The 23,763-nt window shown below is 38.2% G+C and overlaps 5 protein-coding genes across 5 annotated transcripts; 2 read left to right on the top strand and 3 right to left on the bottom strand.

Moving 5' to 3' along the window:
- Positions 1-91: 91 nt before the first annotated feature.
- On the top strand, positions 92-914 carry BDCG_09412 (CBF/NF-Y family transcription factor; the record flags this gene model as incomplete). The annotated part of the gene is made up of 3 exons (XM_045425199.1): positions 92-113; positions 392-651; positions 798-914. 3 exons carry the CDS (start codon positions 92-94, stop codon positions 912-914), a joined length of 399 nt encoding a protein of 132 aa, XP_045273749.1.
- Positions 915-1,682: 768 nt separating this feature from the next.
- On the bottom strand, positions 1,683-4,694 carry BDCG_09411 (chromatin remodeling complex subunit). The gene is made up of 3 exons (XM_045425198.1): positions 4,469-4,694; positions 2,795-4,367; positions 1,683-2,709 (listed from the first exon to the last, which is right to left on the bottom strand). Exons 1-3 carry the CDS (start codon positions 4,496-4,498, stop codon positions 2,009-2,011), a joined length of 2,304 nt encoding a protein of 767 aa, XP_045273748.1. The 5' UTR covers positions 4,499-4,694; the 3' UTR covers positions 1,683-2,008.
- Positions 4,695-4,702: 8 nt separating this feature from the next.
- On the bottom strand, positions 4,703-7,871 carry BDCG_09410 (uncharacterized protein). The gene is made up of 2 exons (XM_045425197.1): positions 5,611-7,871; positions 4,703-5,478 (listed from the first exon to the last, which is right to left on the bottom strand). The coding sequence occupies exons 1-2, from the start codon at positions 6,135-6,137 to the stop codon at positions 5,154-5,156; spliced, it is 852 nt and encodes a 283-aa protein (XP_045273747.1). The 5' UTR covers positions 6,138-7,871; the 3' UTR covers positions 4,703-5,153.
- BDCG_09409 (uncharacterized protein) lies at positions 6,287-7,957 on the top strand (the record flags this gene model as incomplete). Its single annotated transcript, XM_045425196.1, has 2 exons — positions 6,287-6,592; positions 6,706-7,957. 2 exons carry the CDS (start codon positions 6,287-6,289, stop codon positions 6,892-6,894), a joined length of 495 nt encoding a protein of 164 aa, XP_045273746.1. The 3' UTR covers positions 6,895-7,957.
- A 493-nt stretch (positions 7,958-8,450) lies between these two features.
- BDCG_09407 (serine/threonine protein kinase) lies at positions 8,451-10,475 on the bottom strand. Its single transcript, XM_045425195.1, has 3 exons — positions 10,189-10,475; positions 8,684-10,137; positions 8,451-8,605 (listed from the first exon to the last, which is right to left on the bottom strand). The coding sequence occupies exons 1-2, from the start codon at positions 10,354-10,356 to the stop codon at positions 9,340-9,342; spliced, it is 966 nt and encodes a 321-aa protein (XP_045273745.1). The 5' UTR covers positions 10,357-10,475; the 3' UTR covers positions 8,451-8,605; positions 8,684-9,339.
- Between the last annotated feature and the right edge of the window lie 13,288 nt (positions 10,476-23,763).

Here is a 23,763-nt window from a genome sequence, read left to right as displayed (position 1 = left end):
ATCTACATCTATACATATCTATTGCTTTGACTCTGATCCCCCTCCGTGACGTACTAAACTAGGATCAGTAAATTTTGCCTGTTGAATAAATATGTCAGACCGAGAGTTTGGAGGTACGTAGATATTAGCCCCGCACCGCGCTTGTTCTCTCGTGCATCTCGAAGCTAATCTATTATCTAAAATGGAACAGGCAATGATGACCTTTCCTTGCCCAAAGGTACTACTATACTTCGAAATAGCCATATTCCGCTCCTTATGCATTCCCACATTCCTTGTGCAAAGTGCTTCTTACACTCCCTGCAAAAACCCTCTTAACCATCTATCCCCTTGTCACCGTTATAACAAAATAAAAGGACCCCACATCAGCTAACTTCGAAATCCCCGATAACAGCAACCGTTCAAAAAATAATAACCGAAATCCTTCCCACTTCATCCGGGCAGACCTTTGCTAAGGATGCGCGCGATCTGCTCATAGAATGCTGTGTCGAGTTCATCACCTTAATATCTTCCGAGGCAAACGATATCAGCGAGAAGGAGGCGAAAAAGACAATCGCATGCGAACACATCGAGAAGGCGCTAACGGATTTGGGTTTTGGAGATTATGTACCTGACGTACTTGCGGTGGCAGAGGAGCACAGGGAGCAGCTGAAGGTGAGTTCCATTTTCTTTCATTTGGATCTTTTGGCATGGATATATGAGACCGGAGGCTGCAATATAGTATCTATCTATCAGATGTAGAACCTAAGTTACCGGCAAAGAAAAGTAGCAAGGATTTTACTGATACCTATATCAAATAGTCCCGCGAGAAAAAAGTCAATAAGATGGAGCAGAGCGGCCTCACGGAAGAAGAGCTGCTCCGACAGCAGCAGGAACTCTTCCGCTGTGCGGGCGAGAAGTATAATGCGGGCAGTTGAGAGTGCGCAGCTTGCGTACGATAGATTTTACAGCATTCCTACTCTGAGGTTATTTGGTAAGTAACGTGTGAAGCTAAATATACAATATGCCCTCCTCCGGGGGGGTACGGGGAGGGGGTCACGCATCGTGTTTCCCCTCGTGATTTTGCTAGCTAGCTGACCATAATAATAATAGTTGTTCATACCGGACAACAATAATCCGGGAGTGCTTTATACAACGCTAAGTGTGCATGGACATGTTAATTCTTCCGATTTGCACAACCCGTTTCTCCCCCCTTTGAAACGTGCCACCGCGGGACAACCAAAGAAGGGTGTCAGCCCTGCTCTTCCAGGCTCACCCTACCTACGAGCCTGAGTTGCCACGCACTATCCATTCCATCCTTCACACAGCAACGGGAATGGGAACGCGGCAATCATGCTAGGAACCAAACAGCCCTACCATGCATACATGCCCCGTGCCGCAGAAAAGGGGGCCGGGTAGTGGTGAATCAGGGGAAATCGTCCAAACGGTGCGAGCTGGCGAGGATTTGTTACGTTACTTCTACCTACTCTAGTTAGAGCCATCTCTGGATTTGGATCAGTTTCCGGCAGATTCATATTGTGTTTTATATCCACATTTATGTATAACTTATTACATTCCCCACATGGAGTCCCATTTACGATTTATTATGTATGATACCTTTCTTTTTTTCATTATAACATTTTATGCCCACTTCGCACGATAGATGGCATGAGTGACGGATGATATGATGTATCAGTGAACGAACTAGTTTAGAATCAGTCGATCTCAATTGGTGTAGTAAAAGATGTACTGCGTAGGTAGATATCTAGCTTGATACATTTTAAGGGCGACAAAAAAAAGAAGAGCAACCCGAAGAACAGGGGGGTAGAGAAAGCAAAACAAGAACAAGAGGGAATATATGTATCACGCCCCCCAAAAAAACACCAGTCCCATTCCCAAATTTATAAAAGGTTCCGCCGTAAATTTCCGAAAAGAAAAGGCAACAAAAATTCCTTTTTTTTCCACACTCGCTCGATCATCGTGGTTACAATAATACATATAGGAAAACGAACCCACCCACGCACCCTACAACCTACAACGAACAATCATGAATCCCCGCCGGCCCGGCCTCGTTATACTCCACACGGCTCAAAAACCCCTTACTAACCCCCTGATCAATCACAAACACAACCTTCGCCGCAACCTGCGCCCCCAAAAACGTCGCCTCCTCCATCCCCACATTCTGCCCGCCCGAGCCACCTAGCCCCGGAAGCAGCGACGTTCCCGCTCCCGCTCCCGCTCCCGCGCCCCCGGCACCCCCAGCTGTCGCACTAGCTGCAGCTGCTGATGAGGATACCTGCAAGCCGCCCACGCCGATTGCGCTGGATGAGCCGCTGATGCCTTGGTTCTTCCATTCTGGGAAGTATTCGGGAGGCTTGAGGAGGCGGATGGAGGTAGGTGTTTGTGAGTGGCCGGTTGAGCGGTGGTGCTGTTGGTGGTGGTGAGCGGCAGCTGCAGCTGCTGGGGAGTTCGTGCCGTGGGGGTCATGGGGATTGAGGTGGTTGGGGGTTGAAGGGTTGTTGGCGTGGGTGGCGGCGACGAGAAGGGGGTTTACGCCGTGGGCTGCTGGATGGTGGAGGGGGCCTGGGTTCTGGAGGTGGGCTGGCGTGTTTGTGCCGCCGGTTGGGAGTGGTGTGGACATTTGCGAGGGCAATTCGGAGGTGAAGATTGTTCCGGACGAAGGGGAGAGGACGTATTTTTGGGTTATGGTTGCGAGGAGGGCTTGGGGGAAGCCTGTGTTGTTTTGTATATGCCGTTAGCTTTGTTTTTATTTTTGAATTTTTTGTGTTTGGAGAATCCACAGGGGGGGGGGACACACCTTTTATTTTGCTGCCGTTTCCAAGGATGATGAAGGAGTCCCATAATTCGCTGCGCTTGGGCGCATCGGGGACTGAAAGGATGGTATGGTGGATTTGGGCGGCGAGTGTGTCGAGAATGCCGTAGCTGCACTGGTCCTTGGACTTCGTCTCGCTGGGGGTTAGTGCGAGGAATCGTTCAATCCCAACCTCGATATCGCGCCTCTGCCGAATATACTGGGCAGTAGTGCTCTGTGCGTTCACATCCTTAGGCTCAACTTTAACAAACTCATGATACTGGAACGTCGCCAGCTCCTTTTTGTAGTTGGGTAACCGAATTGGTTTTCCCGTAGCAGCATCCGTAGCTCCCTTCTTCGCAGACGTCCGCTCGGCTTTCTCCCGTTCTCTCCGGGCAAGATATTCGCTCGTATTACCACTACTAACGATAGCTGCCACGTCAAGAACGCCTTCATCATCATTGTCCTCCCCCATCACATTCGCCGCCTCAGCTCCCTTGCCCGCAAGCCCCGGGACAGGCTTCGAGGGGCCCGCTGCACCAAGCACATCCGACGAATTCGGTATTTGTGACGCCGTCTCCGAACTTCCCGGAAGTGGAATATTCGCAGGGAGGATTTCGCAGATATTGCTCCTCTTTAGTTGCTCGCACATATCGCGCGTTAAACCCTTGGGACCCAGCAACTCTTCCAGCCGGTCCGTCATCGCCTCGCCGCCGCAGTTCGCCAGCGCCAATCCCCTGCCATGCTCGTTGACACTGAAATCCGTCACGGCAGTGACGTCCGCCTTGCCATGACCGATGTCAATCACCGTGGCGTTTGCGGTGCCGTACGCGTAGCAAACGGCCAAGGCAGAGTCCATCAGACAGAACGCGGGCGTTTGGAATTTCTCAAAGACGAACTGAGTGATTGCCTCGCGATCCCGCGCGGTCCATACCGGCTGCGCGATAAACATGATGGGGGTGTGAAAGGGCGGACTGAGGGTCTTGAAGATGTGGGATAGGAGGGCGAAGAAACACGACCACTCGACGATTTCGCCGTTGCGGATCGGGTAGACGGCGCCTTCGTCTGACGTTGGATCTTCTTCGTATATTATTTGTTCCTCCTCTGGCTGCTCAGCGTTGGTAGCGGTGGTTCCCTCTTGGCCATTTTCAACGATGTTGGTAGTGGTAGTGGCGGTGGTGGTGTCCGCTTTCTTCTCGTCTTGCGTTGCATCTCCTGCTTTCGCGTCCTCTGCTGGCTGTTCTGCTTCGGTGCTATCTTTCATTTCAACATCTGATTTATCTTTCATTTCAACATCTGGTTTATCTTTCATCTCAACATCTGGTTGAACTTCAACACCATCCTCCTTTGGCGCATCGGTTGTCGCGGTGGTATCAGTCGTCGCAGTGGTAGTGGCGGGTGCGGGGACTGTCGCGGGCGCGGCCTTCCTCACCACGATCTTCTCACGAATTTTGTACGGTTCCCATTCGCCCTTCTTTTCAGCCGGGAACATGCGAGTCGGGAATCGGAATTTCGCAGGCGTGAAGGATTCGGGCAGACCTAATTGCGCCAGGGTGGTTTGCGAACCCGGCGCAATAATCTGGATGGTTAGGGGGAAGTTTTAATCAGCAGATGCATTGTGAGGAATGATTAGACAGGGAAAACGGGGTTCAAGCAGGGTTATATAGGTATAATGCATACCAGTATATGTTCATCTTTGAACGCCGGCATGGTGGGCTGCCTGTGCTGGGAGCTGTAGGAGCTGGTTGAGCGGGTCAATCGAGCTGGTCGAGCTGTTGGACGCGGTTTTGGAGCTTTGCGAAATGTCTTTTGGGAAGGGAACAAGAGGTGGCCAGGAAGGGTTTAGCGTGGTTGGAGGAGCTTTTGTCTCCCACTCTAGCAGCACGCATACTTATATGAATATTTTTATGTTAGTGATTATATACTAAGGGTTGTTGATATTACTTCAATTATGAGATTAGTTAGTTGTTGGATCTATACTAGCCTAGAATCATCACCGTCCTGGAGCGTAGCTCGCAAAGAAATAGAGACCAAAACATGAAATAAAGGCGTTATATACTCATAGGCATGTTTATCCGTATATATTCCTCACACTCTAACTTAGGACATTAACCGTTTATCAAGAAGGATGTCATTTCCAAGCCACTTGTCACACAAGCAAGAAGGCAAACCCATGATATTCACTGCAGGAAAGTCGGGCTTGAAGGAAACAACATCAAAGAAGGAAAGAAACAAGAAGAGGGAAGATAAGGGGGTTAGGAGGACATATCACCCCCACACGTTTACAAAAGGAAGACAAAAATGGATATCATGTTTTTGCGTCAAACTAGAATCTCAACGGTCCAAGGACCTGGATACTAACCCCTTACAGATAAACCGCCAGGATTCCAGGAACAAGAGCAGCGCCTGCAAGGAGCGCCGCGTGCCAGCTCCAGATACCGCTGCTCCCTGATTCGCCAGGTGGAAGGGCGACCAGATTGCCGCCACCGCTGCCGCCTCTGCCGCCTCCCGGTGGTTCTGGGACGTCAGTTGCGCTGGCGGGGGGGTCGAAGGTCGCCGTGGCGGTGTATGCACGGAAGGAAGATGAGGCGTCGGCTGAGTCTGAGGCATAGAAGGAGACGACGCTTGTTGTAGTGGTGGTTGTGGTTGTGCGGATTGTAACTGACGTGTAGAATGTGACGCGGTATGTCCTGGTAGATGTTAGTTATTGTTATATATATTCTTTGTATTCGCGAATTCCCTTGTTGCGCATGTAGCAATCGTATGCTAGCTAGCTACAACATGCATCGGGTCCAGGAGTTAGGTAGAGAAAGTCAACTTACCAGGTTACTGTCCACGTATAATAATCGAAACTGGGTCTTGTCCGTGGAGGGCTAGGTGGTGCGGGTGTAGTTCTGCTAGAACCGCCGCCGCCGCCGCCGCTACCACCACTCCCGCACACGCCTCGAGGGCAGCACCTAGGCCGGCCGTTGATGAGCCAGCACTCATACCCAGCCCTACAATGCCTACCCGCGGTCCGGCAACACTCTTCATTGTCGTTGATGCAGCCGTTATGGCAGCATTTCCGTCCGGGGCCGCAAACGATACCGCGACCGCAGCAGCTCCAGGCCGTCGAGGGGATACAGGTGCCGTCGGAGACGCAACAGTACTGTGTGCACCGTGCTGGACAGGCGCGTTTTGCCAGTGATATCAGGTCTCCTGAGTCGGCTAACGTCACGTTGTCCATCACGTCGCGGTCGCCGACCAAGATATCGGAGAAGTCTGAGACCACTTCGCCGAGCTCGAGAGCCGAGCAAGAAGCGGAGAGCGCGAGGAGCGCGAAAGCGGCTATGCGGGACCACGAAGGCATGGTGTTATGCGACGAACAATGAAGAGCGCAAAACAGAGATTGGATTGTCTATGCTGATATGGTCATGGAAAGGAGAGAGATGGGGAAGAAAAGTGATGCGTAAAAACCAAAAAAAGGAGGCATGGTGCGAGGCGTTCCCATTAAAAACCATGCTTGGTAAATCATCAATTCGAGCTTGGAATTTTTCTCTGGACATCTCTGAGCAATCAACACGCGAGGCTGAGCCTGATGTTGGGCTCAATCAGCTGTTCCATCATTTTGTGAAAAAAGGCCGCCAAGCGGCGGTGTTCTGGCGTGTGCCTAATGAATACGAGATGTTAGATGTAACTAAAGGACGAACTTCATCCCAATCAGCCAATGAGCTGGACGATGGTTTGGCGAATTCTTCTGGACGGTGGAGGTCCTTCCACGCTTCTCCTGCGCGAGTTGCTGCCAGAGAGCCTGTGCTTAAATTGGTAGGCTGATAATACGATGGACGTGAAAAACTAGCGGAGTTAGGTTGCGGCCGGTTTGGCACGTTGATGGCGATCGGCACTGCCACCGTGGCCGGCTTGTTCGCTAAAAAAAGATGACCAGGCTAGTTACCAGGCCAGGTTGGGCGTTCTTGATACCCCGCGCTGTGGGTTGGGTGAGCCCTGATCAAGCGAGACCGGATGAGATGCGTAGTGTCCTGTCAAATCGTACAGGATCTGCCCTCTGTGATGGATGGCAGATCGATGAGGAGAGCAAAAGAGCGGCGGATGAGGAGGAACAATAAGCTATATAACTAAACAATAATAATAATGAGGGGAGATTCTTTTGCGAGAGGTTTTGGAGTGATTTGTGTGTGGTGTGGAGAATAAAGTGCGGCTCCGCGTTTGAGGCGCAAGTTGCAATCGAAACCTCATTCAACACTTCTTCTTGTCCCAACGCCAGTGACGCCACAGCGAAGTGAACCCTGGAGTTGAAATGGGCAGCTTTGTTTTAATACGCTGTAATGACAGCTCCCCGGCATCGCCGACCCTTCAGGAAGCAAGAGGGCACTCGGAGCCAAAAACAGACCTCTTCCTTCTGATGTTGTGCTCTGTTGGGAAATTTCCGTAGGCAGTGTTTCCGATGACTGGGGAGAACAAGCCTCATCAATCATCTGGATCAAGCTTTGATCTGTTTTGATTCAAGTGCTTGAATCACCTGCTGTGCTTATGGCAGAAGACTCAGGATTGCAGAGACGGGAATCGCAATCGCAATATGTTATGTATGTATATGATATCAGCAGGCAGCACAAAAGACAAATATCATTCCCTCCAAATACTCATTGTGTCAACTCTTACGCAGGATCACATGTAAATTCATCATTGCTGAAATGCGGTGCGGTCAACAAAGGTAAACTATAACTATCAGAAGCGCAAAATATATTCGAGGCATGGAGCCCTGTCGCAATAGAAAGTGGCCGACAAGATGTGATGGATATTCCCGATATCTTATTAATGCCCGGCAATACGTTAAAAACGAAACAGTAGAGGACATAAAATGAAATAGCCGACGAACGAGAGCGGTAAATGCAAATGGAAAAAGATACAAGAAAATGCGTCTTTCTTCTTCATTTTGTCTCTGATCTAATGAGAAGTAATTGACTTATAGTAATCCGGGGATGAAACGTGCACTTTTTCTTTACCACCTTTTGAGAAACATGAGGCCACTTGATGAGACTCCCCAAAGACTCGCATGCTAGATTACCCTGGTGGTACTGGATGCATTGCATGATATCCGCATGTTTGTTGGAGACAATGGCAGATGTACGGAGTAATTAGGGCTAGTTTAATAAATTATACCAATACGAGCGTTTATATAAAATTACACTTATTTAACCACTAAAATCACCTATTGTGCCACGAAAGATGGACAAGGGATGGCCGTTGATTGGCCTTGCCTTGCATTGCATTTGAAGATCCCAGTTAACTAACTAAACTGAGCATCAAAAAAATCTGAAAATGGATAGGCAAAAAAAAGAACTTTTGGGGGCGAGGCCCCACATGGGACATTTTGTGGTCTCACACAGCAAATGAGAGCCATATCATATCAAGCTCTTGCAAGCAGTCGGCCTATTTGGTTCTTTTTCATTTCTCTCTTTCCAAAGATACAACACGTGGTTAGTTGTTCTTCCATCCGGCACATAGTACAGTACGGAGTAGATAGAAATGCCAGGCGTCCGGTGGGGGATCGATCATTAATCATTCGTCTTGCTTTCTGTGCATCGACAGGCATTCCCGAGGCTGAAAAGCCGTCCCAACGCATCAGGTACGTGTGAATGGTTGCTTTTTAAAGGTGCTTGGCGGCAGCTCGAGGCAATACTCACTATTGAGAAATGCACATAAATAGCCCCAAAGAACCATCTTCAATTGTATCCATTCTCTCGTATGGAAACTCATTTCCATTCAGGCTGCTCTCACACACGGTATATCTCTAGATGCACATGCATATTGTTATAACTACTCCGTACTCACGCGTCAATAAAGGCCGCATAAAACTCGGCGAAAATGTGCATGAAAGAGACGCCAAATACATACACTTGGAGCTAGCTGTGGGCACACCGCGCCGGAAGGAAACACCATTCTCCACTGGTGTGTGTGATCCCGCAACTGAGAGAGGTTCACCATGTCCAAATCCAGAACCAACTACCACCAAGGCTTAAAGCCGTGGTTACGCACAACGAAACGTCTGCCCTAATTGCTGCAACAAAAAGCCTCCTACTAGACCAAAGGATGGTGACGGAACAGGAGCTGGAGGCTCGAGCTCCGCATCCGTTGCTCAACCCCAAGGCGTTACTGTGGGTGCCTAGTTTGTAAGTCTAACTTGAGTGTTAGGTTTTATTTATTAATGACACTAATTCTAGAATTAGGCTCGTGGCAATTACAACTGGGAGGAGTGAGAAGTTAAAATCAGAAGGGTAATAGTTCAGGAAGTGTATTAGTGTCTTGCGGGATATAGCCTTGTAGCATAGAAACTTTCTGGCAACATTTATGGATTCGAATGATAGTAGAAGACGTTTTGTTCGGTGATTGTGAACGTGGGCAAAGCTAAAATGAATTCTTGAGATAAAAGCTGGGCCCACTGAGAAGATAATAGTATAACATCGGAAGCACCTTATTTCTACATGATGTAAACAACCTGTAGCCAGCAAATCCTCAACAACTGTTGAGCAACATTGATTCGTCCTCCCCTCTCACCACTTCATGCCAGAAAAAGCATTGCAGTCTTCATACAGCGATTTTATAGTGCCATAGCTATCTGTCCAGCATTTGTTGATGATATCATCGTAAACTAGGCCGCTTGTTGCAGGGAGATTCTCTGGCTCGGGCCAGCAATCATGTTCAAAATAATCATAGTAGAAGACCCGCCATGCTGCAATAGAATAAATAATACACCCAAGACTAAGTATATCAGCTCGTGACAATGGATCTTTCGCGCAGACCTCTTCCATATCAGCATCCAATGCATGCATTGTGGCGTTGGCAAAATCAACAACCTTCAAAGTGCCATTCTCAACAAGTATATTGTTGGGCTTGACATCTTGATGGAGAACTTTTTGAGAGTAGATATACCAGAAAGTCTCCACTAGCAATTGAATCCAGGTGGCGCGAATTGTTTCTGATGGCTTGTCATGGCTTTGAATATAGCATTCCAGATCTCCTTCCTTTGCATATGCCAACCTTATCGCACCGGTTACTTCGTCGTGGACGCCCAAGTATGAAATAATCCCTTTATGACTCCCCAGACGCTCGTAGACCAGTCGTTCGTTAATGATCATATCGCGGTACATCTGATTGTATGGATCATTATTCGGAATGACCTTCGGGTGTTTCACAATGGTATCTTCGTCGATTTCACAGATGATTCCGGAAAACCCAATTGATATACATTTCGGCGGCTGCTTCACGTGCAAGATTATCTCATTGCCAGACTGTTCGACGGTTGGGCGGTCAGCAACGACATAGTTTGACTCTTCGGGCGATTTGGCATTCTACATAATCAAGTCAGTAGGCGGCAGTTGTAGCATTATTAGCTCACTGACGTGCTGGAATTGTGCTTTTGTACGTCCAAGTTCAGCATCGTCGTTGAGAGTTGGTGTTGCTGTCGCGCCGCGGTAACGGGGTAGATAAATGCTCCTAATGAATTTAGAGATAAAACCCCAGAGCGACGACCATATGTGCCAGCGAAAAGGACTACTAAGAGACAGCATAGATGATTCTTCTAGTATCCTTTGATGGTCTCTGCTATGGTCAAAGACCAAGGGAAGGAAGGACAAACGAAGCCAAGAGGATGGTGGTGAGAACTAATTGTGCCGCTGCTTACTCATCACCTCTAGTTAGTGAGTGCACCACACCAAACAGGAAGCAGAAAACTTGACCTCGCTAAGTGCGCCACTTGACCTTGTTATGTAAGCTGACCTCGCAAATGTGGCCCGTGCCACTACCTGACCTCGCTCAATACATCTTTTCTTGTAATTTGAAACCACTTAATTATTTATCATCAATTCTACAATCAATTCAAAATCAATTGTTAATTACTTAAATATACAGATTGAATTTATTTTATTACTATAATTAATTAACAATTAATTCAGAATCAATTCAAAATCAATTCAAAATTAATTTAATACTGAAATTATTCTTGAATTTAATAATAATACTGTGTAAGAAGCCTACGCTGAATAGATCGGTATAATATTATAGGTCTTATAATAATATGAAACCCTTGAACGCGAGCATAGATGCGATGCCACAGTGGCTCTGAGCAATGTTGAAATTATAACAGTAACAGATAGCAGACATGCATGCAACTTAACAACTTCAATATGAAGAGATTCAATGATTAACTCATATAATTTCAACATTCACAGAATTGAATACAAAAGCACTGAAAGAATACTTAGATGCTTCTGCATATTTTAATACTTCTGACCTCACTTTCTACTCATCATGAAGAATGAAAATATGTAGAAGTATTTAAGTATTCTTTCAGCACTTTTATATTCAATTCTGTGAATATTGAAATTGCATGAATTAATCATTGAATCTCTTCATATTGAAGTTATTGAGTCATGTGCATGTCTGCTATCTGTTGTTGTTGTAATTTCAACATTGCTCAGAGTCACTGTGACATTGCATCTATGCTCATGTTTAAGAGTTTCATATTATTGTTTAACATGATTATATCAATTGTTGAATGTATGATATCTGTGAAATCTGAAGAAGTGTAATCATATTCTCATATATCTGAGTGTCAGAACTCTCAGATCTTTTACTAACATTCTCTTATAAAATCTTTATTGCAGAGTCAGAGTGACTGATGAGTAAGCTTCTATCTGAGAACTCAGTATCTGCTTAACTGTGTTTTTCTCTTTCTTACATGTTATTACACATTTGAATATCTCTTGATGAATAATTGTTTCTAATGAGACAATGTGTGAATAATCATTTTCTAATAAGAAGATGATGAATGTTTTTATAGTGTAAGAGATCTACACTGAATAGATCAGTATTATATTAATAGATCTTATTTAACAAAGAGAAAAATGTTAAAGAAGGAAAGAAAGAGAAAGTGTGAGAATTAGTGATTAAGATAGATATTTATACATGTATGTGATGGTGTACGCGGTGGAGCTTCAGGGTGGAAGAATATACACGCGTTCATAGCGGCCGAGGATTGGTGATTGAGAATGGCCGAGAATCGGAGCGTACGCATTCAAGAATGAAGTGGTTGGAATCTGTGAAGTGTAACGGAATAGTCTATATAATTGATCGGGCGCAGCCCGCCACATACTGAATTGATTATCAACTGATTTTCAATCAATTATTAATTACTTAAATATATAGATTAAATCTATTTTTATTACTATAATCAATTCAGAATCAATTTAAAATCAATTTAAAATCAATTCAAAATCAATTTAATAATATTTTTATCTTGATATATTTTAAAATTCTGTAAAATATCTTCTTATGTGGCGGGCTGCGCCCGATCAATTATATAGACTATTTCATTACACTTCATAGATTCTTCCATTCCCGATCGCCGATCCGCGGCCGCTATGAACGCGCGTAGCATACGCTCCGATTCTCAGTCATTCCTGATCACTGATTCTCAGCCGCTACGAATGTGTGTATATTCTTCCACCCCGAAGCTCCACCACATACACCACTACATACGCGTATAAATATCCATCTTGATTGCTGATTCTCACACTTTCTCTTTCTTTTCTTCTCTAATGTTTTTATCTTTGTTATATAAGATCTATCTATTATACTGATCTATTCAGTGCAGGCTCTCTACACTATAAAAATGTTCATTGTCTTCTTATTAGAAATGATTATTTATTAAGAGATATTTAAACATGTAACAACATATAAGAAATAGAGAAATAGTCATATAGTTAAGTGAACACTGAGTTCTCAGATAGAAGCTTACTCATCAGTCACTCTGACTCTGTAATAAAATCTTATGAAGAGAATAAAATCTTATAAGAGAATATCAGTAAAAGACCTGAGAGTTCTAATACTTAGATGTATAAGAATATAATTACACTTCTTCAGATTTCATAGATATTATACATCTGATAATCAATATAATCATGTCTAATGATAATATAGAACTCTTGAATATAAGTATAGATATAGTATCACAGTGACTCTAAGTAATATTAAAACTATAATAACAATAAATAGCTGATATGTATACAACTTAATAATGTCAATATAAAGAGATTCAATGATTATTATAACAAGAAACTCATATAATCTCAACATCTATAAAATTGAATACAAAAGTGCTGAAAGAATGCTTAGATACTTCTATATATTTTAATACTTCTAATCTCACTCTCTACTTATTATAAAGAATGAAGATACTTGTAAAACTGAGTATAGATAAAGATATCATCAGTTTATTAATCAATCAAGATTGATATATTAATAAATAATTGAAAGATTATGTGAAACAGAAGTTTCATTCATGAATAAAAGCATATAAATCAGTGTTATAAATATCTGATAATATTATGAAATATTTTGATATTCTGTTCTAAGACACTATTATATAACAGAAAGTATTAGATTGATTACAGAGTATCTGACAGAGAAACACTTCTCTTATAATATTTATCTCTGACTTTAATACTAAGATTCTAAAAGCAGGTGATTAGTCTTGAGAGAATTGAATAAAGATTAGCATACTTAAGAAGACATTAACTTTTAAACTCTTACAGACTCTTATAAGTGTAGATAAAGACTTAACTTATAAAGACTTCTACATACAGCTCTGAATAATGAATAACTGTCTTATCAAGCTCAAGAATATACAGAACAGTGACAGAAGATATTACATCTTAATAACTTATACACCTGTGCTGAGAAATAATAATAATGCAGATGTCATGAATTGAGTAGACTTGAATATCTATATATAAGCAAGAGTCTCTACTGTCTGAACAGACTTCTGAGTTTCTGAGATCACTTCTGAAGAAGTTGCTGATTGATGTTAATATAGAGTGTGTATCAACTATAACTGATCAGAACACATTGCTTTTAACTACTAATTAATCTATATATTTTCATATTTAAGAGAAGAATCAGTGTCTTCTTATTTGAAGAAGAGATCAGTGTCTGTCTGTATCAATCACATTGCATTAGAGAAAGATTCAGAGAATAACTATAAGAATGTTTCAGTGAAACAGAGAAAAAATTAGCTTCTGTTCAAATTTGTAAACAGAAGCTTGAAGAGGTCAGATGACAATGATTTAAAGAGAAGATAATAATGAATGTAATTCTTATATTCACTGTGATTAATAATATATATAATATAAAGATTATGATAGACAGTGATCTATACTACTATATAATGATAAAATCTTCAGTTATAAGACATTATAATCTTCAGTGTATTTCTCTATCAAAACTCTGACTTCTCACAGAATTTGATAATTTAAAAGATATTTATACCTGTTACATGATGAAGCTGATCATAGATATAGAAGAACATTAATATGAAAATGTCTATATATATGAAGTTAATAATCTTGATTATAATCTTATATTAGAACTTATCTGACTATCTAAATAAGATATCTTATTAAATACTTGAAACAGAAGCTTGATATTCTCTAATAATGATAGAGTTCATAAAGATAATATTCATAAGATCATGAATCTGACACAGATCTCTGTCAACACATATAAAATACTCTGAAAAAGAAGTCATCATTAAAATCACTGACAGAGTCACTGATAGTAAGATTATATATCAATCTATTCTATCAGTCTGACTGATATTAAAAAGACTCTAGAAAAGTTATTCTGTATTATAATAATAGATTCTTATATGAAACTCTCTTAATAATATTATAAATATCTAGATGTTTTCTGATAAGATAATATTATAAATATACTTCTCTTATAAGATTCTGAAGTGAATCACAGTATTAAGTTAGAGAAAAAGAATGATAAGAACTCTGAACTGTTATAAGACTCTCTTTATAATATATTCTGAGATGAACTTCTTCTTCTTTGAAAGATACTTAATGATCTGTTGAATAAAGAATTTATATATATTAGCAACTCTTTCACTGCAGCCTCTATTCTCTTTATAAAGAAATCAGGTGAAGAACTCTGATTCTGTGTAAACTACTGAGATCTGAACAGATTGACAAAGAAAGATTGATATCTCTTATCTCTTATCAATAAAATTCTAGCATGAATTGAGTGAGCTTAATAATTTATAAAACTAGATATCATCATCACATTTCATAAGATTTGTATCACTGAAGAAGATGAATAACTTACAGCATTCTGAACATGTTATAATCTCTTTGAATGAATAGTCACACTCTTTGAACTGATTAATATCTTCAGTATATTTCAGAAGTATATCAACTGAGCACTCTGAGATTTTCTTGATAAGTTTGTATCTGCTTATCTAGATAACATTCTCATCTTCACTGATAAATTCAGAAAAGAATATTAAGAACATGTGTAAAAGATATTATAATAACTATAAGAAGCAGAACTACTAATAGATATTAATAAGTATAATTTTGAAGTTAAGAGTATCAAGTATCTGAGTTTTATAATAGAAGCTGATAAGAGAATTTGAATGAATTCTGAGAAAGTCTTTACTATTCTTGAATAAGAAGCTCTATATACTGTGAAAGATGTATAAAGCTTCATTGAATTTACTAACTTCTATCAGCAATTTATACAAAACTTCTCAGATATTGTGAGATCACTTACAGATCTTACTAAGAAAGACTCAGTATTTTAATAATCAGTGAATACTGAAGCTGCATTTACATAGATGAAGAAGATATTTATTAATATCTCTTCACTAATAATATTTGATTCTGATTGTGAAATAGTTATTGAAGCTGATTTCTCTGACTATATAACAGAAGAAGTAATATTATAATATAATAATAAAGATGTTCTATGATTATATATCTTCATGTCTAAGAAACTGAGTCTCACTGAATACAATTATAAGATCTATGATAAGAAACTTCTTACAATTATATACTGTTTAGAAGAATAAGACTCTGAACTTTGAAGTGTCTCTGAATTTGAGATAGTCATAGATTATAAAAATCTTAAATACTTTATAACTATCTATAAACTTACTGAATAATAGATATAATAGTCTGAGTTTCTAAGCTGCTTTCATTTTATAATACACTATTATTCTGACAGTCAGAACTTGATAATAGATACTCTCTTATAATGAGAGTAAGATATATTATCTGATATAACAGATACTCACTGAATGAACTGAGAGTATCAGCTCTTAAATCTGAAGATATTAATTAATCAAGATAGAATGACTCACAGCACTATACATGCTTTTTCAATTAGAACTGATATTGATATCTTCACTTTCTCTACACTGAATGAACTATGATATATAGCAGCTCAGACTGATGAACTTCTTCAGACTCTCACTGAAGCAGTATATTAAGAAGTACTCTGATTTTCTTCAGAACTATGTATCAGAACTGATATCTCAGAATGCTTAATTAATAATAATAATACTCTATAATTTCATGAATGATGCTGAGTCTCTCACTTCAAACTCTTACATACTTGAATAATGTAAGAGATGTATAATTTATGTATAACTAGTTATTCAGGCTGTGAACAACTGTATAGAATGATCTTCTGAGAATTCTACTGATCTGAGATATTAAACAGTATCAGATACTTTGTCTGAAACTGTAATTACTGTTCTTCTATTATCTTATGAAAGAATCATAGAAAAGATCTACTAAAATCACTTAATATCTCTGATAGAATCTGATGAGATGTAGCAATTAACTTCACTATTAATTTATCTAAGAGTAAGAGCTGCAGAAACATTCTAGTCATTGTCAACTGACTAAGTAAGAATATAATATTAAAATCTTGTAATAAGATGAACACTGAATAAGTCACTGAAGTCTTCTTACAGAGTTCATTCTATCAGATGTATGAATTACTGAGATTGATAGTATCAGATTAAGACTGTTAATTCATGAGTACTCTCTGAACAAGAATCTGTTAAGTTCTTAAAATTATATACTGTCTGTTAACTGTCTATCACTCTGAGACTGATAATATATTAGAACAGATAATTCAGACTGTAAAGAATTATCTTCATAAGTTCTATAATTACTTATAAGATGATTGATATGATCTTCTTCTATATACAGAGATTGCTATCAATGATTGAGATACTATTTTAACAGATATAAGTCTGTTCTTTCTTATATACAGATATCACATGAAAGTGTTGAATCTTCTAGAGATTATACAGTTCATATCAAATCTCTACAGTCTGATTCAGATTGCTGATAATATAGTAATAAAGCTCTGAAATATCTATGACTGAGCAGAGATCTTCATAACAACTGTGAAATAAGATTAAGAAGATTAAATTAATATCTGATAAGATTCTGCAGAGCAGTATAAGATAGAAGATCTTATATAATTAAATCTTAAGAACATATAAATCACATGTTCATCTTGTATACTAGACTACTGCTATATCAGGTATAAAGTGATAGAAGTTCTAGATAGTTATAACTATCATCTTGACATATTATTAGAGATTTATAATGTATTTCATATGAGCTTACTCTGCTACACTATCACTGATTTATTCTCTTCTCAGCTAACTTCTAACTAACAGCTGCCAGACATCATAGAAGAAGACAATGAGCTTGAGTGAGAGATTGAAGATATTCTTAATAAGAGATTCTGCAGCCATAGCTGATAATATCTGATGAAATGAGTCAGCTATGATTAACTGATCTGAACTCTGAGTTCTGTATTATCTGAAACAGTGACTCTTGACTGATGAGAACTGCTTCTGAAAAGAGAGGGCTAATGTGACAGGCTGCGCCTGATCAATCATATAGACTATTTCATTACACTTCATAGATTCTTCCATTCTCAATCATCAATTCATGGCTGCTATGAACGCGCGTAGCATACACTCCGATTCTCAGCCATTTCTGATTGCCAATTCTCAGCCACTATGAACGCGTGTAGACTGACCGTGTGACCGTGTCTGGAACCAGGACCAGATTTTTTGATAGTCTCATTACCAATTCGACTGATCCCATTACACGGTTTTATCATTAGATAGTAGTTTCATACTGTCCCAGTGAGACTTACTGTCTACTCTTGTCACATTTTCCAAATGGGACTAGACTGGCCGCCGGGACCATGAATTTCACATTTGGTCCCATTTGGTCTGGTCCCATACATTTCTTGGCGTGAATCCCGCTGGGACTGGCTATCAAAAAAACAGGTAAAGTGACTATATATCAGATCTTAAAATGGAACCATGACTTGAAAAAAATGAGAAAGTGGTCTCATTTGGTCTCATTTAGTCCCATTCTTGGCATAAAGTTACTATTTTTAGACATTTTAAGGTTTTTTTTAGACTATTTTTAATTTTTTAAAAAGTAACACTTTTTGGTAACACTCAAATGAGATTTAAAGTCATTTAAAGCAATAAAAATAATTTAAAATGAGAAGTGGAAATCATGATCTCATTTGGAAAATGTGACAAGAGTAGACAGTAAGTCCCACTGGGACAGTATGGAACTACTATCTAATGTTAAAAGCGTGTAATGGGATCAGTCGAATTGGTAATGAGACTATCAAAAAATCTGGTCCTGGTCTCAGACACGGTCACACGGTCAGTCTAAATGAGACCATGATTTTCACTTCTCAATTTAAATTATTTTTATTGCTTTAAATGACTTTAAATCTCATTTGAGTATTACCAAAAAGCATTACTTTTTAAAAAATTAAAAATAGTCTAAAAAAAACCTTAAAATGTCTAAAAATAGTAACTTTATGCCAAGAATGAGACTAAATGGGACCAAATGGGACCACTTTCTCATTTTTTTCAAGTCATGGTCTCATTTTAAGATCTGATATATAGTCACTTTGCATGGTTTTTTGATAGCCAGTCCCAGCGGGATTCACGCCAAGAAATGTATGAGACCAGATCAAATGAGATCAAATGTGAAATTCATGATTCCAGCGGTCAGTCTAAACGCGTGTATATTCTTTCACTCTGAAGCTCCATCACATACATCATCACATACACGTATAAATATTCATCTTGATTGCTGATTCTCATACTTTCTCTTTCTTTTCTTCTCTAACATTTTTATCTTTGTTATATAAAATCTATCTATTATATCAATCTATTCAGCGCAGGCCCTCTACACTTTATATTCTATATAAATTTATCTGTTTATTTAATTGATTATAAATCAGCTATACATGCTTTGATTGATTGATGAGCTGAATGAATAAGTGAATTAAAAGATTGAAAGTCAATTATCAACTGATTATTACTGTATTATGCAAGGTCAGAGTCATGATTATATAATAAGATTAAGTGATGCACTTAGTAAGGTCAAGTTTTCTATATATACATATTAAAATGATAAAAACACTGAAATAATAAAAATCAAGAATTACATTCTTATTAATAATTATAGCTCTTTATATTAACAATCAGTAATTAATCTATAATAAATAAATTATCTACATCATTCTCAGTATATGTATTATCTCTAAATCATTTCATTTTCTTCTCAGTTAGTGATGAGAGTGAGTTGTTATTAATTTTAATGGAATTAATTCTCTCTATCTCTTCTTATTCTACTCTTTTTCTACTTTATTTTCTTTACATTGTATGATTTTTCTATTTATATTTTTAACAGTGAGAACACTCTTTAACTGAATCTGTCAACTGTGATTCAGAAGAATGTACAATCATCAGATAATAACGCAGCCGCTTCTGAACTACTAGTGTATGCATATAAATGTAAAGAGGTCATAGCAGCTGCTAATTAAATTAGTGTACAATATTACAATATATAAGAAGCCGGCATATGTCTGTAATTGTATGCTGACTTAAGCAATCTTTGAATCACATCTGATAGTATGTCTAAAAACTGGTAAGAAGTGCAGACTTCTTCAGAGCATGATAATTCTGTCTATAAAGTGATTCATAGTTATCATATCAGTGTGATTCTAGAATGTTTCAAAAGATAGTGTATGAAGAGCAGTGAGTGAAAGAGCATTCAATTGATACTGCTTTACTTGTTGAGAAAAAACTTCACACTCAGATAAATGTTATGTATATGAATGAATAAGATATGAGAAAAGAGATAAGAGCAGTGAATCAGATTCAAAGAAGACTGCTCTTCACTTAAAGAGATAAAAGAGAGAATGATTATCACTGAAGTTATATAATAATAACAGAAATCATATAATAATATAGTGATAGAATGATATAGTAATATAATAATACAGTGATATAGTAATATAATGATAGACATTGTATAATCAATGAGAAAATCACTGAAATGAATATCTTCTCTAGCTGATATAAACAACACTCTTCTCTGCTACCTGAATTAGAAGATTATTATTATTATTATTCTTCAATTATAGATGTATGCAGTCAGAGACTATGACATCTACCTGAGAACTTTAGTTCTCAGGGTTTTTTCTATGTCTGTAAAGTTAACTATTATACATTCATCAATTTCAGATATGCAAAATCAGAAAATTCCAGCCCAGAATACAAAAACTGTTTACAAATTGCAGTGTTTTAACATCTTTTGATACTTTGAAATCATTTGACAATATCATGACAAAAGAAAAGAGAAAAAGAACACAGTCTCAAAGATAGACACATTAAATAAATAGATAGAAAGAAATTGAAAGAAAAAGATAAAGAAAAAGATAAAGTAAAGAGAGACTATAACAAAACAAATTATTAAAAGAGAGTGTATAGCTGTTTTAACAGACTATATCTGATTTATTTCCTCCTCTTCATACTCAGATAATTCTGAATTTAGCCATTTTCTTGTAGCTGCTTGAGTTTCTGATAGAAAGTCTATTAAGTATTTAATTCCTGTCTCAGTTGAGAATAAGAATCTCATATTTAATTGATTTAGATCATACTTCTCTTTCAATCTGGCTCTGAGACTATTGTATAATGCACAGTGCATTACAATATGCTCAGGATTCTCATTTGTATTGCAGAATGAGCATTCTATTGAGTCAAATCTATCATCAAATCTTTGTATATAAGATTTGAAATAGTCATGTCCTAGTTTCAGCTGTATTATAGATGAGAATATTTTCTTTTTACATTTAATTGAACAAGATTTCCACTTGGGTTTTGTTTCAAATCTTGAATAATGTATACTCTTCTTTTGTTTCTGCCAGCTTTCATTCCACTTGTCTAAACAAGATTCTTTTATTTTTCTCTTTATAAAAGACCAGGACACAATTTTTTGAATAGATCTGCTTAATTCTGCATCCTTTTTTGCAGCTGAATCAGCCAATTCATTACCATGGATATTCATGTGAGCAGGAACCCAGTGTAGATGAATTATCAGCTTTGATGTTCTTCTCTTTTGAATTTTCAAAACAGAGTTTAAGATCAGTTCAAGATTCATTTGATCATTATGAATCTGACTATTTCTAAGTCTTTTTAAAGCAGCTTGACTATCAGAGAATATCCATGTCTCTTTCAAACAATTTCCTCTTTTATGAGATTTTATTTCAATGAGTTTGAAAGCTTTCACTATTACAAATAGTTCAGCATCAAAGACTTCACATTCAGAGCCTAGATTCCAGAAATCTGAGATAAAATTAATATTATCTTCAGTATAAGCAATGCCTGCGTCTAATCTATTCAAGTTCTCATTTTTTGAGCCATCTGAATAAACCAGAATAGAGTCTTTTATATTGATTGTAGAAATTCTCTTCAAATGCTGTTCATATTCTTTCTCTTTTGATAGTTCACTTATTTGTAAGTCTATAAGAGATTCAAGCTTTTCTCTCCAGGGAGATAACTTCTCATGATCAACTTTTTCAACATTTAAAGAAGAAAATTGATTTTTAATCAGAGAGCATAGTCTGTACAGTTGAGAAGGCATTTTCTTTGAAGAATTATTTTCATTTCAATCAAGAAATCTATTCCAATCCAGTTCATTTCCAGAGTTAATTGATGGAAATGAAGAAGAGACTCTTTCTCTGATTATATGATTTGAGCTCATCTTTACAACTCTCAGAGTATAGTTCATACAGGCCTTTTCAAATCTAATAGCAGGAGGAGGAATTGAAGCTTCAATTTTCATTGCTTTAATAGGAGATGATTTGAATGCTTCCAGAATTCTTCTCAAGGCTCTGTTTTGCAGACTTTGAAAGAGTTCAGTGAAATTCCCTTGATTATTCCATCAAACTTGAACTCCATAATCAGCTACTGATGTGATACAGGCTATATATAACTGTCTCATAGCCTGAAAGGATAGACCTCTCTCTGTATTTGATAGTCTGATTATGTTGTTCAATAGTCTTTCTGCCTTGATAGTTCTTTGTTGAATGTGATATTTAAAATTCAACTTGGAGTTTAACCATACTCCTAACCATTTGACATTTACACTGGGTTTAATCTCTCTATTTAAAAGAGTTAGAGATAGTTCTTTCTCATTGAGTCTAGGAAAGAAATGAATTAACTCAGTTTTATTCATATCAAATTGAATTTGATTGATATCTGCTCTAACAAAGATTTCCTTTGCAGCTTCTTCAATTACTTTCAAATTCTCTTTGATAGTTTTTGAGCTGTAGACTAGACCAATATCATTCACATAACTCAGAGATCGCACTATTCTCATATTTCTATTTTTGAATAGATATGCAGTGTATATTACAAATAAAATGGGTGAGATTGAAGATCCCTGTGATACTCCTATTTTTATCTCAGTCTTGTCTTGTTTCATTCCATCAAAGAAGAGTTGTATAATTCTTTTAGATATAAAACAGTTAACCCATTTTATTAGAGAAAGTGGCAGTTTTAATATCTTCAATGTCTGAATTAACTTTGACTTTGAAACATGATCAAATGCTCTCTTTATATCAATAAAAACTGCAGTTGAGACCAGACCCTCATGCTTTGCTATTTGAATATCATGAACAACTGAGAGAACAGTGTCAATTGCAGAACACTGTTTTCTACCTCTCATTTGTTCACTGAATAAAAGAGAATCATCTATAGAGCTTATAAAAGATAGTTGAGTAGCTATTATCTTTTCTAAAACCTTTCCTAAACAGTTCAATAGAGATATTACTCTATATGACTTAGGAATTGAAGTTTTTCTATTAGGTTTTGCAAGAATCACTCCAGTGGCTTCTCTCCAGCATTCAGGATGATATCCATTTTTCAAGAGATTGAAAAAGAGCTCAAAATATTCATTCTTTAAGTAGGAATATGTATTTTGAATAATCAAGTGATTAATTGAATCAGGACCTGCAGCAGTTTTAACAGAACTTGAGAAGATAGCTGACTCTAATTCATCTTGTGTAAGATCACGCCATTCCCAGTCATTTTCATCAATGTAGTTGAGAAGTGATATATTCTCTTCCTCTGAATCTGAATCTGAGTCTGATGAGTTCTGAAAGAGAATTCTCATGAAAGCTTGACATTTTTCCTCAAAAGAGTTTGCTGTATATGATTCATTCTGAAACTCATATTCTAAGGCTGGAAGTTTTGCTACACTTCTTGTTTTAATATAGTTAAAAGCTTTAAAAATTTCCTTTCCTTGTGCTTCTTCAAGAAATTTATTCCAGCAGTCTGTTTTAGCTCTTTTGATATCTGAAAAATATTCATTTCTGACAGCTTTGAACTCTTCATCAGATATTACATCATTTTTCCAATCTCTTCTAGCAGTAGCTAATTCTTTTCTTTTAGATGAGATATTCTCATTCCATCAAGGTTTTGAATACTCAGAAGATTTTCTTTTTGGAATATTATCTCTAACACTTGTTAGAATAATAGATGTAATAAGCTTCACTCTATTCTCAAGCATTTCATTTGAGATATCTTGACCAGAATTCCAATATAGCTCATTCTGTCTTTCAGATTTTAGCAGTTTTATGCTTTCTTCAACTGCTTTCCAATCAGCTTTTTCAAAGTTATACTGATTAGAGAGAAGAGGATTTTCACTCATTTGTTTTTCACTCAGTTCAATATCAAATTAAATAATCTCATGATCTGATCCTGATGTCTCATTTGAATCAAT

The sequence above is a fragment of the Blastomyces dermatitidis genome (genome assembly GCF_000003525.1).
Source record: "Blastomyces dermatitidis ER-3 genomic scaffold supercont1.15, whole genome shotgun sequence".
Classification (NCBI taxonomy): domain Eukaryota; kingdom Fungi; phylum Ascomycota; class Eurotiomycetes; order Onygenales; family Ajellomycetaceae; genus Blastomyces; species Blastomyces dermatitidis.
The sequence above is the reverse complement of the archived record's forward strand: the minus strand, read 5'-3'. Positions and strand labels throughout refer to the sequence as shown.

Excerpts from the sequence above, each read along its gene's own strand:
- BDCG_09407 (XM_045425195.1), bottom strand. The coding sequence starts at position 10,356 with ATGCTGTCTCTTAGTAGTCCTTTTCGCTGGCACATATGGTCGTCGCTC. Across the intron at positions 10,138-10,188 it reads CAAAAGCACAATTCCAGCAC|AATGCCAAATCGCCCGAAGA; the intron begins GTCAGTGAGCTA and ends TTGATTATGTAG.
- BDCG_09410 (XM_045425197.1), bottom strand. The coding sequence starts at position 6,137 with ATGCCTTCGTGGTCCCGCATAGCCGCTTTCGCGCTCCTCGCGCTCTCC. Across the intron at positions 5,479-5,610 it reads TATACGTGGACAGTAACCTG|GACATACCGCGTCACATTCT; the intron begins GTAAGTTGACTT and ends AACATCTACCAG.
- BDCG_09411 (XM_045425198.1), bottom strand. The coding sequence starts at position 4,498 with ATGCCGGCGTTCAAAGATGAACATATACTG. Across the intron at positions 4,368-4,468 it reads TCAAAGATGAACATATACTG|ATTATTGCGCCGGGTTCGCA; the intron begins GTATGCATTATA and ends CTAACCATCCAG. Across the intron at positions 2,710-2,794 it reads AAACGGCAGCAAAATAAAAG|GCTTCCCCCAAGCCCTCCTC; the intron begins GTGTGTCCCCCC and ends AAAACAACACAG.